Below are 18,818 nucleotides of genomic sequence, written 5' to 3'. Positions count from 1 at the left end.
ACCTCAAATGGAGTCCCGCAGTCTGCTTTGCTCTGGAGTCTTTCCGCTGTGGACATGCATCCACAGAGCATTTTCCTGCCTTTTCAACCTCGGATATATCCCATGGAATCGGAAAACTAAAGTTTTGCTGTAATGTTTGTCTACCATGCTGCAAGAAATATTTTTTGTAATTGAGGGGCAAAAATCTTCAGCTTCTTGACCAAACACCCCATTCTTGTTTTTCATGTTTTATTTTCTTGCTGTATCTGTTCTCTAAACTGTTGTCACTTACACTAGTATCCAGAGTACGTGCCTTGAGTGCCAGTTTCAACTCCTACAAAATGGGAGGCTTTAGGGACATCTTATGGAGAAAAAAATAACCCTAAATAACATTTGGCGCCAGTGATGCGCAGTTTCCCATCCCCCCCAGTTTCTGACCGTGCACTGATTGGTGCACAGATTCTTACACGTGGTGGTGCTTGGAAGTACCTTGCCTTACACCCCCTTGCCAAACCCTGCCAGGTCCTCCTTCATGTATCATCTGACAATGAACTTTCCTCCCCCGCCAGATGGTGATGTGTACGCCGGCACAGTCAGCAGCTTCCAGGGGAACGAGCCCATCATATACAAGAGCCAAGACAGCCGCACCCTGCTGAAGACCGAGAACTCTCTGCACTGGCTTCAAGGTATGCGCCAAGCCTTCACCGCTGACCTCTCTGGCAAGGCTTGGACCATGTGTGGATAACACTGCGTGAGGGTGGGCGGGGGGCTGTTCTGAATTCTGTTTAGGCTGGTAGATTGCCAGGAGTTATCCATATCAGAAGTTTCCTAAATATCTGACTTTGCGTCTTTAAAGAAAACCAGTATAAACACCTGAGCGCAGAATTACATAAAATCAAAAGTACAGTGTTCTTGAAAATCATAGAGGTGACAATTGTGATATCATTTTGCTCATGTATTCATCTCGGGATGCAACTCTTCCCTCTGTCCTAAATTAAGTTCTAGACTTCCATGTCCGTCCTGCTTTTCCCAGTTCACCTCCTCCACCTTATCGCATGTCGGATCCTCGTCCAGTCCAATGTGTCCAATCCCTCTCCTCCTCCAACCACTCTGTCTCCCTGGCCAACCCTGACCAGATACCAGAGCTGCCACTTTCAGCTCTTTCCTCCATCCGCAATCTTCAATCTCTCCCGTTTGTCCTACAGCGCCCAAAAGTTTGTTGGTGATTCTTCTCCCCCAATGAACATGAATTCCGCCTCCCTCCAGGCTCTCTAGCACTGCACTCTCCCCTCATTGAAATCCTACTCGTTGGCTTTCTCTGCCAGGACTTCAACGAACATGACCACTCACGCCACTTCTTCTCTCATACACCATTCGCACTAATCCAGTGAGTTCGCAGAAGCGATTCAACTACAAAAAGAAATCCAAGGTCTACATCGCAACCCTTGATACAAATTCAAGAAAGTTGCCACTTAGCAATTGCTCCAACAGTTCACAGAAGCGCTCAAAACCACCTGGCAAATGACTCCTCTTTCTCAGCAGGATAGATCCACGGATTCGGCGTCTACTGCTGAGATCTGTGTATCAGGTCAAAAAACGTCCCCTATGGAACTCAGTGTTTCTCAGTCACCCGCACACAAGATCATACATTCGCTCACCTCGGCTGTCGCAGTTCTTCAACACTCTGTTATGCCTCCCCATCCAAACACAATTTTGTACCACAGAAGTAAGTATGAGATTGTAAAGAGCTTTAATGTCACACATATTAAAAACACATCTAATGTCTTTATATAAATATGAGGATACAAAACCTCGCTCATCGCGCCATCACTTGATAAATCTTAGTGTCCTCTCACATTTGTTTAAAAACATCAAACTACAGCGCAAACACATTTTGTTTCATTAAAACGTACACCTTGTAAAAGAGAAACAAGCAATTTAAAGCATGCCAAGGGAGAGACACATAAGACAACCACATATATCTTTTTACACTGATAATCTGTTTAAATCATGTCGAGCTGCGTGATTTTCCCTGTCTACTGCATCCCGAAGTTCATCAGATTTAGTCCAAGCTGTACGTCCAGAGATCAATGTGTAGCCATACATAATTGGTTCAAAATAAAAAACTGAATACCGTTGTCTTGTGATGAGAGATCTTGTGAAAATGCGCGTGCACTTATAAAAGCAGGTTCTCTCTTTCGTGCATCTTTCTGGGGGAGGGGTGGAGGCTTTTGGCGCAATGACCTCTCTTGCAATGAATCCCCCCTTCAGTCGTCGCCCACCACAGGACTGAGGCAAACCGTATTTTCTTTTTTTCCACAGACCCAGCCTTTGTGGGCTCCGCGTACATCCGCGAGAGTTTACCGAAGGGTAACGCCGAGGGCGACGACGACAAGATTTATTTCTTCTTCAGTGAAATGGGGAAGGAGTTTGACTTTTTCGAGAACACCATAGTGTCGAGGGTTGCGCGTGTCTGTAAGGTGAGAGGCGGTGCCGAAAAAGCAAACCATCTTATGACTTGTTATTGCTGGGCGGCTAGTTTAACAGCATTATTTATCACAATTTTTAATGTAAGGTCACTTAGATTGTTAATTTTAATAACTTTGATTTTACGTAATCATCATATGTATTTTAACTGTTATTTTGGCTTGGCTAGTTTAGTACAGATATTGAATACAAGAAGCTGTTGCATGTATGGCTAGATTTTGGTTTAATTGACAATGGTCCAAATATACTTATAGGCCGGTGCGGTGTGACCGGTTCAGAGCTCAGTCGATGAAAAGCTTGGCCGTACACGCTTATGCCACATCCGGTTGAGTTTTCTTTTACTATAGGGTGACCACCTACCACCAGCAGGTGGGCACATTTATGAAGTTTCTGAAATGTTACTGCACATACTAGTCCATTTGTTCAGGAATCATGCCTGCCTCCCAAGCCCAGCCATAAACACTCACACAACACACTGGGGAACCATCTCTTTGTCCCCACCACATACATGCTGCATAGTAAGACAGAGCTTCCTTTAAAAACGCACACATTCAAAAATTGAGAAACACCCAACAAACCGCCTTTATAATGGGCCCCACCAGTCCTACCAGTTTTGTGGTGCTGAGCACCAGAACTTGCTCACCTTGGCAAAGAACAGAAGCCTCACCTTTACAAGAAAAACAGGACAAGTTCTACTTTGAGGAAGTGGCAGCACATCTATGCTATAGGAGGCCTAACTGGCTCCAGGAGCTGTTTTTTTATTACACATGCTAACTGAAGACCGTCTAAGGAAAAAGTTACTATGCTATAAGTATTGGTTTTATTTAGTTTCATAGCACTCTTCTGCCACCTGTTGTTCAGTTGGGCATACTGCACTTCTTTTTTCTTTAGAAGTATTTTTAGTTCTGGTTTTAATGGTCTGGCTTGACAGCGCATCTGTCGCCATACAAGTATGTTGGCATCACCATAGAGGGCCCACATATGAGAGTCAGAACTATATGTTTTGAATGGGCAGATGTTGTGTGCTCCCACACGGAAAGTGCTTGTCCTCCGCCATCGGTGATTATTTTTGTTATTAATCCAATCCTTAGGTTAAACTTTGAGGGACACACACATGAGACTGTAATGCTAATAAAGTGCCTTAGATAGCTAGATAATTTGTGGTGTTTTCTCTGGAAGCAGCACAGATTGGAGGAGGGCTGTCATTAACCTACATGAATGTTTAGGTCTCTTTTGACAGTGCAACTGTCACTGGATCTTTTAACCTACACCAATATTATTCTACAGTTTTTTGCTTCCACCCAAATAAATCCATATTTATTCCCATGCTATTTACTTGTAATTCTTCATTTTATCAAGCAACATTCCTTTTAAGCCAGACGTGTTGGCATTGCCAATGCTTGTTAGGTTTGTGTCCAACGACTTGTGTGTAACCAGTTCCTTGAAACCCGCAATGCAGAGGGACACGGACTCAGTCAAACCTGCGAACTCAGACGGAACCACTGTGTGTCACAGGATATCAGCTCTCTTCTCCCAGTAACACAGGGAAGGGTCAATCACACGATGAGCGCAGGGTGAGCTGGAAAGACCTGCTCTCAGAGTTCCAGCTCATGTGTTGGAGGCTCTGCACCCTTAAAGTCCATTAAGAGATTTACATCCTCTCCGGGACATGGGAGGCGGGATCAAAAGCCTTTGTTTTAGTTGTTTTAGGAGGGGAGGCTTCTTAGGCCATGATGGGCTGTAAGCCCCACAGTGTCCCACCCCTTCTATTGTCCATCATTGCTCTTTATGCAGCGAAGAGCTGGTTTCCATGCCCTTCCTGTCCCCCTGCACAGTGAAAACGTTCCTGGGTTGGCAGATTTGCATACTCTTCTTTGAGATTAGGTTTTGAAATACGTAAAGGTGTTGGCTGCTGGTTTGATCTCACAGCTTCGAGCATGCTTGGCCCAAGCACAGAATAAGAGTATAAAGAGATGAACTTATAAACCCCTATAAACCCACCCAAGAGCTTCCTAAAACATTTTGACTAAGTCAGAAGTCTGAATTGACTTCTTCGTGAGCAGGAACCTATGTGAATAAACCCATCTCTGCGATTAAAAATGCTCCATGCTTGTAAAGAGGCCACCCATTGAAAGAGCTTGGAAACTCCACTCTTCTCACCACAAGCAGTGGCCATTCCAAAGTGGGTGTTTTCTTCACTCTTCCATAGCTGTCTACTGGGCTCAAGCCATGTGGTGACTTTCGACCAGTCCTTGCTCTTCAGTTAACAATAAGATGTCATTTGCCTCCTTCTCGGTTTGGGCCTGCAAGTACACCATCCTTAGTGCAGTCAACTGAAAATCTTGGACTGGTTGAAAGTCACCCCCATGAAATGTGCCCTGTTGATAGTTAGGGCATTCAAGGAGTACTCTTATGCAAGGGTATGTTACTGAAATCCCCTGAACCCTGGAGGTGCAACAACAAGGGAGGCAACATCCAGTACATCTGACATTGTTATTCTAATGACAAATCGGTCCATGCAGAAGACAGAAGGGGACTTACGTGCATACCCTACATCCTTTGAGTGACGCAAACATTTGACACCTACTTAGATGGTACTGCCTAAGGTTCAAGTTGCCTGGTCATCTCCAAACAGGCTGGTATGCTAGTGCAATTCTTCCGAAAATTGGGAATTAGCTGAATGTTACATTGTGCTCTTCAAGGCTGTGTTAAGTAAGGATGGTTTGAATGTATGGACTCTTTAAAGAAAGCTCTGGCCATCCACGTTTATCCCACCCCTCTTCTTACCTTCTCTTATTCCTTGAGCCTTTTGTTTGATCATCTTCTCTTGTTTGTTAATCTCGTGTCTCTTCCATTGCTTTCTCCGTTGCCTCTGGTGCAGGGCGATCTTGGAGGAGAGCGCGTGTTGCAGAAGCGCTGGACCACATTCCTGAAGGCTCAGCTGTTGTGCTCCCGGCCAGATGATGGCTTCCCCTTCAATGTGCTTCAAGACATGTTTGTGTTGACTCCAGGAGACGAGCATTGGAGAAACACCATCTTCTATGGAGTCTTCACGTCGCAGTGGTACGTTGGTAGGCAAAGCATGCAAGGCGTGCACTGATCTGCACATGATGTCTATGGTTTGTAGCAAAGGATAATGGCATGGGAAATAATGTAAGAAATGCTGCTGAATTTCAAACTCTCTAACTCATATTATTTATATTTACTTTACCCACTACTAACTGCGTTCCCTCTTTAAGACCTCTCCAACCAGAGTGTGACACCGAGGTCTAATCAGGCTTAAATCATGTAACTCACTGAGGCTTATTAGTTACAGATATTAGTATTTTGATATCCACTGATTGCTTGAATTCCTGTGCCTTTCAGCGACTCACACGACCCTGTCCCAAAATGTGGACTCATCGCAGCGAGCCCTGTTAACCGGTGGCTTCCTCTGCTGAAGACGTGAGACAGTCTTGTCTGATAGTCTGGCAGTCACATTTTCAATCTGCAATTCACGGTTTTCCTTCACATTTCTTCATGTTATATTCTATTTTGAATTCCTGCATTGTGCTGTAATATGATGGTTCAGCCGCTTCAAATGAGTTGGTATCTCAAGTACACCTGCCTGATCAGGTGATCCTTTCAATGGCAAAGCGACTCTACGCTCTCAGGCGGCATCGGTATTTGCGCCCTTAGCTGGCTGGGACTTGCCTCCACCGGCAGCTTCCATCCGATTGCTAATTTGTACAGGTCACAGCAGTGGTTTTGGTGCCTTTTTTTCACGTTCACTTTGGATCGTGCAGCTGCTGTTAGATTTTAAAGTTTCTCAGATTTAAATCGCAAACTTTCAGCTGTTTCTTCTCATTTTGTCCCAAACAGCAGCCCACACTTGAAAGTGCCTGTTCCAAAGTAGTAACAAACACTCCACTGCTCCACCTCCCTGTGACCTGCGATGGGCAATTCTGTTTCTTCCTCTAGAGATGAGCTGTACCTGCAACCCGCCCTACCAGACATACCTCAACACACCGTGACCTATGACGGTCCTGAGATTCCGGACTTATTTCTGCATATTATAGCGTTCTCTTGGATAACAAACAAAACATCCCACGTCAACAATCCACGAAAACCATACTTTTAAGGCCACAAGATTTCTAGGTTATTTCCAAGTAAATAACATTTGATATCTCCAAAACTATTACTGAATCAGTATATTAAATTTAATAAGGGAATTTGGTATTGGAACACCACCCATTCGAATCGAGAAAATCGTGTTTTTTAGGGGGTGAGAGCATTCTAAACCTACAATCCTGAAACTCTTGTGGAGCAGTGCGCCCAACTCCCCTCAATGCACCATAATTCCCCCACACTCAGACAATGGATATTTAAGTATGACACAAGGCCCTCGGGCTTTTCATAGAATAAGCTCCTTAACTAGTATCTCTGCCTCACAAATTCTTCTCTTCTACAGTGAGGCAGCCACTGGACACGAATTAGCTTTTTGTGTTCCACACTCCAACAATTTCTCATCCAGCAGCAATTGCTTGACGCGTTGAGAATGATTTTGTCTGGACCCTCACACAAACAGAAGACGTGATTTTGCAAACCTGCTTTGGCTCAAGACGGGAACTGCGTTACTTTAATGTACGCGTTTCATGTTGCTTTGCATCAATGCCTCAAAGAAAACACTTTAAGGTGTGTCAGAGCTGCAGGGTAGATACACGCAGAAGGAGCGAGCCAGGTGCTAACAGATCACCTGCTTCCTGTCTCCTTTATTTGGTTGTGATTAAAATACATGCTGGCAGACCTGTTTTCATTTTCTAAAACTCACTTTGAAGGAAGCCAATGGCGTTTACATTGAAACATTGAAGTATTGCTGATGTCAAGAGCTGAGGCAAATGGATGACCTAACACCCATATCTGGAACGCACTCTTTACAACGTAACTATGTTAGCTTTGACATTTGTCTTAACGTGGACATGCATAAATATCAAGTGTGATGGCATGTGTGGCTGTAAATACACATGCTATGCATAATCCTGCCATCTAGTGTTGGGTTGGAGTTGTGAAACTTGTTTTTCTTCGAAGGAGTCTTTTGAGTCACGAGTCATGAGTCTGCTCCTCTCTCAGTGATGCTGCGCTTGGGTATCCACTCCTTTGTTAGATTGTTTTCTCTCTGCCATCTTGTTCGGACATGTGTGCCTCTCCTTTGTGTTCAACTCCATTCGGTTAGAATCTTCGGTCCTATTCTGTCTTCGACGGTATAGTTTTATCTCAATCACTTTTTCCCTCCCGAGCCACTCGAAACTTTTGTCAGTTCAGGCACCAATCGTTCACCCTTCTGGGTGTCGCCCGTCTCGGGCCTACCATCCCACGTGCACCGTCAGTGCTCAAGATGTGTTCCTGATGGGACGGACATCATTTTGATTTTGCCCTCAGTGCCACACCAAATATCCGCACACTGACCAACACCAGGTGTGCAACCTTTGCCTCTCACCCATCATCCTGATTGTGACACCTGCAAGTGCTTCAGAATGAAAAAGACTCCATGATCGAAGGACACGTCGACTAGAGATGTCTAGCTGTAGCAAAGATGATACTCCTGACATTTTCGGTGAGGAGCACGCCTCGGAAGAGCCTGCTGCTGAGGAAGAAGGGGATTTCTCCATCGGAGATTTCTGCATCTGACGTGGAGGACGAATTGAAGTACACCCAGCCACTCAGGCAGCGCCTGAGAACTGATGCCTCAGACCATGCTCCACCACCCAAAAAGACTTCCAAACACTCGCCCTTCCCACTCTTAAAGGTCTCTGGACTGCCACTGCCATCTGGCCATGGTTGAATCCGAAAACATACTTCAGATGCCCCACCTTTGGGCCCGGCACTCAAAACTACCACCAAGGCTAAATCCTCGGTATCGACCTCTTCTGTTGAAGTACATTCCTCGATCTCCACCCAGCCTTCAGAACTGATGGGGCAACCAAATCCATCTGCCTCTCACCGAAAAGAAAATGTTCCTCAACATCCAAACCCTTGATTCCGAAATCACCCGAGGCAAACCCCTCTGCTTCTCTGTCTCCAGTCGAGCCAAATCTGGAGAAAATGGATATTAAACAGAGAAAAATCCATGTTCTAGAAGGAACAGGGTGAATTATGGCCTCTCCACCACCAAAGAGGCAGTTTTTGTGGAGGAATTGAACGTTCCTGTGCCTCTCAAAAAGGGGCAAAGGACAGGGCTACAAGCCCTACTCATCCTCCTCCTCCACCACCATTCCCCCTACTCCACTTTCTCGTTCAACACCACCTCCAACATTTCCTCCTCCTTCATCATGACCCTCTCCATGTTACACCTCCAAGTTCACCTAAGTGATATACAGGGGGTATGGGAGAACCATTAGATCCCTATCCAGCTCGCCCCTCCCCTCCTGAAGATGCTAGTGCTTATTAGCAGGTAATTGCTAGGGCAGCCACTTGCCATGGAGTCAAATTACATAAGGAGTCTCTAGACCAAGACTTCCTTTTTGATACTCTTTCATCCACTCTCAAAGACACAGTTTTTGCCTATGCTTCCTGTAGTAAGTAGTTTCAAGTAGACAGCAGGACACTTCTTAGTAGTTACAAGTTAGGTTTATTAAGTTACAGCAGAGCAACACACCTCGCCAGCTGACCAGACCCCAACTGACAATTGTGGAACCTCCAAGTACCACATAGAATGTACACAGGCATTCTGGGAGGCTTAGTAAGAGGAAACATAGAAGAAGGTGTAGTGGCCACGTCGGGAGAAGAACTAGTTTACTACACATCTTCCCCCTTTATCTAGAAAAGACAAAACGCCGCAAATGGGCACGTTGAGGAAGAACATTTGTTAACTACACATCCTCCTCCTTCATCTAGAAATGTGATACACACCCATCCTCCCTCTCAATACTAGAAATTAAAATAAAGATAGAAGAGATAGACAAGCGTTAAAGGGCAAAGAGTGTTGAGAGTGAAATGTGAGGTGAAACACACCACCCAAAACAACTAATAGGTATCACCACCACCTATTCCCCTTAGACAGACCAAAACAGGAAAAGACAGTCCAACTCCCTCCTATCTGTCCTTGACCAGCAAAAGAAACATAAAGAGACAGTTCACTTTCTTCAACCTGTTTTGCGCTCCAAAATGAAGATAAAGGTTAACTTGAAAATACAGAAGTCCCGTCTGGTCTGGATCCCTCTAACCAGATCTTGACCTCTTTCCTGACTATTGGATCCTTTGCTCTGATCGAGCGCCTCAGAAATAGATTTTTTTTTAACCTTAAGTTTCGGAACATTAGTCCCCTCCTGGTTCACAGACAAGGTTGAGAACTCCCTGACCAGCATCCAGATGTGGAACGTAAGATCCAGTTCTGGGTCCGCTGACCCACTCCTGATCGCCATACCGGTCACAAACTTTGTGCTCTCTTGAATGACCTTTGTCCAGTCCTTGCCTACTCTTGGACAACCATTGTCCATTCATAGTTGTGGGACGACCCTTGTCCCTTCATGAACGATTTTTTCCCGCACCATGTTCTGGGACGGCCCTTGACCACTCTTTTGTCCTTTTCCAACACCGGGGATACCTTTGACCCCTCTTGGACACGTTTTGTCCACTTCTTGTTCTGGAACACCTTTGTGCCCTCATGGTCGAGTTTATTACTTCTTGTCCTAGGACGACCTTTGTCCCCTCTTGAACAATTTCTTTAACACCATGTTCTGGGACGGCCTTTGTCCACTCCTTTAACCTTATCCAGTTAGTCCTTAGTACTCAGCTGGCTCTGGAAGCTGAGTTTCCTACTAATATCTGTACCTTTGACCCCTTTTTGTTCTGAAAAATGTTGTCCTCAAATTTCTTCTCCGTGACATTTGTCCCTGGTTGGGACCAGTAGCCCGCAATGGGCTCGCTTTCCCCTAATTGAACTCTTCCCCCTTGTCACAGGGCTCTTTTGCGTAAAACAGGTACTAGTTGTGGTTATGCGTAACGAGCCAGTTCAATACCTAGTTTACTTTCGTTTCTACCGTGCTCTTCGACACATTACTTGACTTTACAGCGGCAGGTAGTACCAGGATGGCGTAGGCATCATGACCTAATAATACCGTTATGAAACTGTCGTTTTCTCAATGCATAGTTTATTTTCGTTTCTACTGTGCTCTCCAACACATTTCTTGACTTCCCCAGTGCTCAATTAAAAATACGAATATCCCCTAGGTGGCACCGTTGTCAACAGATTCACCAACCCACAGTTCTTTGACGTGTTCGTGCATCTGTCTATGTTACGATCACTTTGTTCTTTCGCCATCTAGGTACACATAAGTTTCAATAATCGGAGACAGTGTTGGCTGCCCAAAACTTGTGAAACACTGTTATGCAAATGCTCACTCACCTTTGCTTTTGAAAAAAATGTTGGCGAGACGATGAACGGGCATTTAAAGGCATAACGAAGTGCAAGGCATTCGCACAAACAAACTTCGATCTTATGATACCACGACATGCGGTTTACCAGGAAACTGACCAGAATATTGACATCCCCTGGGAAGCACCAGTTCAGCAGAAATCACTTTCACAGAGCGGAACCACAAGCACTCTGAAAATCCCAACGATAAATAATACTGCTTGCGTTCTCCTCACCTTTCACTTTTTTAATATTAGGGTGTCCTACTTTAACCTTGACGAGATAACGATGGACTACGTTGCCACGTAGAGTCCCGTACATCTCATTACCATGGAAACCAGCAAACAAAAATTTCAAAGATGGCCTCCTGACGTTACGAGCAACGTGGTGACGTGCTCACGCTGGCTAAGAGAGAAGCTTTCTTCCTGTGAGGATAGACAGCTAACGTTGCGCATGGAATAACACGCTTCTCCACCGATACCCACGGAGATTCTCAGACGTCATCAGTATGAGGATGGAAGCGACGACGGAAAGATCTCAACGAAACCTAACGGTAAGGCGGAGACTAAGAACTTCACCATTCTCTTGCTCAGTCTCGTTTTCTCCTCTCTTTATCCACGCCATGCTCGAAATCGATTTCCTTCACCATACGAAGATAGAGATCATAACTAGTGGATGACAGCAGCTGGGCTAAACACAAAAAATTTCTTAATGTGGGCAGCAGTGTTCTTGCGCGTTAATCTTCAGGCATTACATGAAGCTGATTTCTTGTTTAAATTCCTGTTAAAGATTGCAGAGCGACAGGAACCGTGGGATTTCACTCGTTTGAGTTATTTTGGCAGTAGCTAGTTTCTCCATACATTAAATTTCGTTTTTCCAAATCTTCTGGCATTACGCCGGTTACGCACTTTTCCTTATCAAGTTACTGGAAGCAGATGGACTCAATTCGTACAATCTTTTAGTTTTACTTGGTTTCTTGAAATATGCTGGCGTTTCAGGTTTCTTTACCACTTAATTCTAGCTGAAGTTAGGTGAAACGCCTTCTTGGGTTCTTTGTGCGAGGTGCTGCTCGTGCTGCGCCGTTCTTCTTAGTCTGCTTGCCTGGTCTGGTCAGCCAAGATCGTCGCCAAAATGTAGTAAGTAGTTTCAAGTAGACAGCAGGACACTTCTTAGTAGTTACAAGTTAGGTTTATTAAGTTACAGCAGAGCAACACACCTCGCCAGCTGACCAGACCCCAACTGACAATTGTGGAACCTCCAAGTACCACATAGAATGTACACAGGCATTCTGGGAGGCTTAGTAAGAGGAAACATAGAAGAAGGTGTAGTGGCCACGTCGGGAGAAGAACTAGTTTACTACACTTCCCAGGCTGCTATGCCTCTCTGGTGAGATATTTGAAGAGCCAGTATGTGCCTGTGTAATTACCCCATAGGCAGACAAACAATATAAAGCGGCTCCTTCAGACCCTGTTTTTATACGCAGTCAGATACCGCTAGACTCTATTGTTGCGACTACAGCTCATAAGAGTCAACAGTCTGGCAACTGGGGATACACCACCTGCTGAAAAAGACAGTAAACATATGGATGCAGCAGGAAAATGAGTAGCAGCACAAGCAGCTAATCTTTGGTACACTGCCAATTCCCAGGTCGTTATGGCGCATGTTATGACAGGGCCTATTGAGATGAGATGGAACAACTGCTATAGCATATCCCTGAGGAACATAAACAAAGAGGGCAGCAAATTGCATCAGAAGGTCAGGCCATTACTAACACGTTGTGCCTTAAATGCAGCGGACACAGCCGCTAGGGGCGTTAATACCAGCATACTTCTCAGGAGAGACGCTTGGCTCAGATGTTCTGGCTTTAAACCAGAGATCCAATAGGCAGTCTTCAACGTGCCTTTCGACAAAGAACATCTGTTTGGCCTTAAGACACCGATACTGCTAAAGCTACGGGACCTTTACACACTCCTACGCTTAGAGGCTCCTTTTGTCACTCCAGCTACAAAGGCGGATACAAATTCACCACCACAGATGCCTCCACTTCTCAGCAGAAGCAGGGCCAAACCACCTGCCCAATCCTTCCCCCCCGACCATATTACACCTGTCTGGGTAAAACTACAATAATTTCACACAATCTGGAAGTCCATCACAACAGGCCAGTGGGTGTTGGCCATTATTCAACATGGCTGTTTTCTGTATCCAATTACCACACCACCCAACATCCCACCTCGCACTCACAGGTCATCACACGATCACCTAACACTGTTCAAACTAGAGGTCAAAGCCCTTCATCTCGGAGGGGCTCTAGAACCCATTCCCTTCAACAACACCGCACAGGGGTATATCCACTATACTTCCTGATTCCAAAAAAGGATGGGTCACTCAGACCAATCTTAGACCCTCAACTACCACATCCTGTCAGAAAGCTTTCATATTGTCACTCTACAAGATGTTATTCCACATCTACAACAAGGCGACTTTATGGTCACTCTGGACCTAAAGGACGCTTACTTCCATAGACCCATTCAATCTGCTCACCGTTCTTACCTCAGGTTTGTCATAGCAGGAAAGCACTACCAATTCAAAATTGTTCTATTTGGAGTCGCTACCGCACCACAGGTGTTCACAAAGTGCTTGACTGTAGTCGCAGCACATCTACGATGACAAAACGTTTATTTCCATACTTGATGATGATTGCATTTTATAGCACGCACAGTGTTCCGGCGTGAAACTATTGGCTCATCAAAGCCAGCATTGAGCAACAATGTCAACATCATATACAGCTGACAGTAGATCTGCTCCACAAGTTAGGGTTCACCATCAATGTCCCCAAATCTCTCCTTCAAACTCTTCAACTTCAACAATACTTAGTTTGCAATGCTCTACACACATTTGGGAATAGCTTACCCTAATCCCGCTTGGGTACAACTTTTTTAAACACTTCTACCTCAATTCCAGTCAAACAAAATACTCACAGTTCGGCCTATTATGCGACTTCTGGGAATAATGGTGTCTTGCATTGCCATAGTTCCCCCACATAAGGTTACAGATGCGTCCACTACAGCAATGTCTAGCTTGCCAGTAGTCTCAATCACAGGATCCCCTCCAAGATCTAGTGTTGATAGGCTGCCCCACTCACCTGTCTCTGCAATGGTGGAGGGGACACAGTCTTCTCAGTTGTCACTCCTCTTTCAGACCATATGGAACTGGGCCTTTCACCATCTCATTCATTTGTTGGCAGATTATCTACCAGGGATGGACAACGATCTTGCAGACCTGCTCAGTAGGACACACCAACAAACCCACAAATGTGAACTCGACCCACAAGTCCTCTTTCCCTACTTTCAAAAGGGGGGGGAATTCTCCAGATAGTCTCGTTCGCCACAGCGTAAAATGCAAAATGCCCAGACTTCGCCTCCAGGTTCCCACTTCTACTATCCCCAAGGGCAACGCACTATGGATGAGTTGGTCAGGGAGATTTGCCTACACTTTTCTACCTCTCCCTCTCATTCCATTTCTGGTTCCGAAACTCCGGCAAACACATCTCACCATGATCTTGGTAAATCCCACCTGGGCATGTCAGCCATGGTTCACAACACTATTAAATCTCTCAATAGTCCGGACTTTCTCCCTCAGGATCAAGAGCAAATTGGACACCCAGATCTCAAGATGCTCAACCAATCGATTTGAATCCTGACGTCTTGGAATTTGGTTATTTAAACTTACCAGCAGAATGTATGGACATTCTTAAGCAAGCACGCAAACCCACAGCTAGAGGCTATTGTGATGCAAAATGAAAACGTTTTGTTTGCTACTACCAACTAAAACAAATTATTCCCATCAATGCCACAGTGCAAGACATCATTTCTTACTTGCTTCATTTGAAAAAGTCCAATTTTGCATACACTTCTATTAGGTTGCATCTTGCTGCAATAGCTACTTACCTCCAAAATAAACCACATCTATCGCTTCCAAAAATTCCAGTCATTAAAGCATTTATGGAAGGACTAAAATGATTAGTTCCGTCTCGTGTAACTCCAGCACCCTCTTGGAATCTAAACATTGTACTTACTAGGCTCATGGGTCCTCGTTTTGAGCCTCTACACTCATGCCCCCTTCAATTTCTATCATGGAAAGTGGCATTTCTAATTGCCATTACCTCACTCAGACGTGTTCGTGAGCTCCAGGCACTAACCTTAGAAGAACCTTTCTTTCAAATACATGAAGACAAACTGGTTCTTCGCACTAATCCCAAATTCCTACCTGAGGTAGTCTCTCAATTGATCTATTGAGCTACCTGGATTTTTTTCCCTCACCCTGATTCTGTCGCAGGAAGAGCTCTTTATACCCTAGACGTTAAAAGAGCACTCATGTTCTACATTAGTAGTAAAACAAAGCAACTCTTTATAGCCTTTTCTCCAATGCATAAAGGCAACCCTGTATCCAAATCGGTTATAGCGAGATGGATAGTTAAATGCATTCAAACTTGGCACATTAAAGCCAAAAGACCTTTTCCTGTTACTCCTAGAGCACACTCTGCTCGTAAAATATGAGTGCTTATGGCTTTTCTAGGTAACATTCCCATCACTGACATTTGTAAAGCAGCTACATGGTCTACCCCACATATATTTACTAAACTCTACTGTGTGGATGTTTTAGAATGCCAACAAGCTAATGTAGGTCAGACAGTGCTAAAGACCCTGTTTCAAACTACTGCAACTCCCACACGCTAGCCACCGCTTCAAAGGAGGGACTGCTTTACAGTCTATGCTGAGCATGTGTGTCTACAGCCACACATGCTATTGAACGGATTACGTTATTTACCCTGTAAGCCTCTGGTCATGGCATGTAGTGCTGTAGATTCACATGCTCCCCCCCCCCCCCCCCCCCTCCTCCCTGGAAAGCTGTGGCTGTTGCAGTTACATTTTTACACCTTTTTCTTATACATCACTATTAGTATGGACATCTTTAATCCCATATTTTGCTTACACTCCTTTTTCATCTGCCTGTGGGAGAACAATTTAACAAAGGAGTCCATGCCCATGCGCAATATCACCGAAAGGAGTAGTCTCTCTACCACGTGACAAGAATGACTTCTTCAAAGAAAAACAAGTTGCACAACTCCGACCCAACACTAAATAGCAGGAGTATGCAGAGCAACGAATAGTAAAGAGTTTTCAGGGGGCTATAATGGTAAAGCCAACTTTATTGGCAATGGCTCCTCTTTATTTCATTCAGACTCTAAGCTCTACACTCCACGATCTGCGGGAGCCCCTAACATTTTCACTTAAATCCAACCCTCTTCTCTCACTTGGAGAGTTGATCCCTACTCTCAGCTGTAAACATGCCGTAGTTCTCAGTTAATACTCACTCTCTCAGTTGGAGCCCTACATTCCTCTCTCCACACTCCTCTGAGTTGGAGACATCCCTCACATTTGGAATTAGGGTCTCCTCCCCAAGCCCTTCTTCTCGTTGGAAGCTGAATCCTGCCTCCCAGATTCCAGTTTGATCAGTCACACGGTCTGTTAGTTTGAGAACCGTCCTACAGTCTCCGCTGAGGGCAGTGCTTAGTAGCTGATCATCTAGCTTTGACCAATATACCCTGGCTCATCTTGGGATTATATCCACCTCTCCAGTATTCACATCACCCGTAATACTCTGGATAGGTGCTACTTGCTCAGTCCTATTTATATATATTTAAGTTGCTTATTTAAGGCCAGTATTGAAGACCACCTTGAAGTCCTCAAATTTCTGTTCACTAGTTGTAACTCAGTGTGCCATACGTGACCGATGATAACTGTGCCAGGGTATCCCAACTCCTGTCCTGCCATCCCCTTCAAAGTCTACTCTACAGCAGTGCACACGCTCCATGTAAAATACAGGTACCTGAAACATGCACAAAAGGCCCTGTGGTTCAGAACCAATGTTTGCATGTTAATGGTTATGCTTAAATCATTGCTGTACAATGACATTTTCCATGTCCTATCCCTCTTCTAAGCCTGTGTTTTGATTTCAGGAACAAAGGAGGCACGAGTAGCTCGGCTGTGTGCGCATTCACCATCAATGAGGTGCACAGAGCGTTCGATGGACTCTACAAGGCGGTGAACCGGGACACCCTGCAGTGGTACACCTACACACAGCATGTGCCAGAGCCAAAGCCAGGAGATGTACGGCTCAACATTTACTCATTTCTTTTATTTAGATAAACTTAAATAGCTTGTGTTTCTGTAAAACATGTGACCTAGCTCTTGCAGTTGAATGTTACAGGTTAGATGTGCATTTAGTCGGTTACTGGTCCCAGATGCTTATTAAGTGCTGCATGTCACATGCCCCCACTGGACTAATAGTTGCAACAAAAAGCAACTTCGGAGCCGTGCAATTCCAACTGTTTTTGTTTTAAGGACTCAAATTGCATAGGCCATTCTCTAAGAAGATTTAAAGAAGATGTGAACGTCAGGCATTTATAATGCAAGCTTAGCCGGAGGAGGCAAATACATAGGGACTTATTTACAAGGGCCTTGCGCAACCATTGTGTCCATTTTTCCCATATTAAAAGTGATGCACCAGTGGTGCATGGGGCTTGTAAATAAGCCCAATACACACTAACTCAACGATGAATGAATGGATACACAATCCAGGCAATCGTTTTTAGCTGGCATGCCCCAGGTGAATAGACAGATCAAAAAGTTACTGGGTTGTAGCAGGCTTGTTAGAACATTTTACGAAGCCTGGGCCAAAAACTTAATGCTGACCATGTGCATGCTTCCTTTGCTTGTGCCAAGTTACACACGTTTCTAAGCATTAAGAAAAAGTACTTGAGGGAAAGATAAAATACGGCATCTTGTGTGTATACAACAGTCTTGCTTTCAATTAATGATATGTAAACATATTTTGCTAAAGAAGCACAGGCCACTGCAAACTGCGAGGTTTGGGGCTTATTTCGCCCACACCTCTCCCCCATTTGTTCCTACCACCTGGTGACTAGAATAATGGCAACAATTAAATTATCTCAAACTGGGTTTAACATGACTGTTAAAATTCTTCAGTTTGACAAGAATATAAGTATATTTACTTATGTATTTATGTAGCTCAGACTTCCCTTTCGGGCTGGTGGAACATAGTACAGAAAGCAAAAACCTCACTGCTATTATGTAGGCACTGTATTAAAGGTCTGTAATAGTATATGAAGTCTGTTTTTTCCTTTATTATTTGAGAGCTAAATCGTATCATATAAAGTTATCAGGAACGGAGAACCAAGAAAAGTATAGGTTTGATCGTGTACTTATTTGTCCCTATGACTAGGTTCGTCCTTCATAAATAACTTTAATAATATAACTACATGAGCATCTTATCGACAAATATATTTCACAAGTCCAGCTCCAGTCAGTAGTGGCTATGATTTAGTAACTTAATAAACCTACTAGTCCCCTTGCATTCTGGAAACCCTGATTTGCATTATCCTGCATTGCACTAGTAAGAATAGGATGAATGACAGCTTGATTTGTTGTGGAGGTAAGAGAGTAAACTTTACCATTTGCCTTAGCTCACCTATGAATACCACCAACTAATACATACTGGGCCAGATGTACAAAGGTTTTTCCATCCGTTTTCAAATGTAAACAGGCATTTTTGCAATGTGCAAAGGCCCAACTTGCGATTCGGTAACCTATTACCGAATCACAAATTGGGTCAGCGATTCTGTATTTGAAAGGGGCGTGTTTAAGGCTGTCCCTTCAAATACCAAATCAGTGGTATGTGTGAAGGTTTTGCAACCAAAATGCGGTCGCAAAATATTCACATTTTACCACCAACTTCAAGTAGGTGATAACCCATTCACAAAGGGGAAGGGGTCCCCAAGGGACAAGGCGCCCACTCCCCTTTGTGAATGTTTGTTAAAACATTTTTAAGAGCACTGCCTACTCTTGCCTTCTGCCTATTCTTACAAAGAATGAAAGGA

At 44.4% G+C, this 18,818-nt stretch overlaps 1 protein-coding gene across 2 annotated transcripts in view; it reads left to right on the top strand.

Moving 5' to 3' along the window:
* SEMA4B (semaphorin 4B) overlaps window positions 1-18,818 on the top strand; it is a 165,438-nt gene that overhangs the window by 122,831 nt on the left and 23,789 nt on the right. For both annotated transcript variants that reach the window (XM_085644404.1, XM_085644403.1), the window contains exons 7-10: window positions 549-665; window positions 2,302-2,459; window positions 5,348-5,529; window positions 16,878-17,028. In XM_085644404.1, the coding sequence (XP_085500530.1) occupies window positions 549-665; window positions 2,302-2,459; window positions 5,348-5,529; window positions 16,878-17,028 (608 nt within the window). The remainder of the gene's footprint in view (window positions 1-548; window positions 666-2,301; window positions 2,460-5,347; window positions 5,530-16,877; window positions 17,029-18,818) is intronic.

This window comes from Triturus cristatus, chromosome 3_1 (assembly GCF_964204655.1).
Source record: "Triturus cristatus chromosome 3_1, aTriCri1.1, whole genome shotgun sequence".
Classification (NCBI taxonomy): domain Eukaryota; kingdom Metazoa; phylum Chordata; class Amphibia; order Caudata; family Salamandridae; genus Triturus; species Triturus cristatus.
The sequence above is the reverse complement of the archived record's forward strand: the minus strand, read 5'-3'. Positions and strand labels throughout refer to the sequence as shown.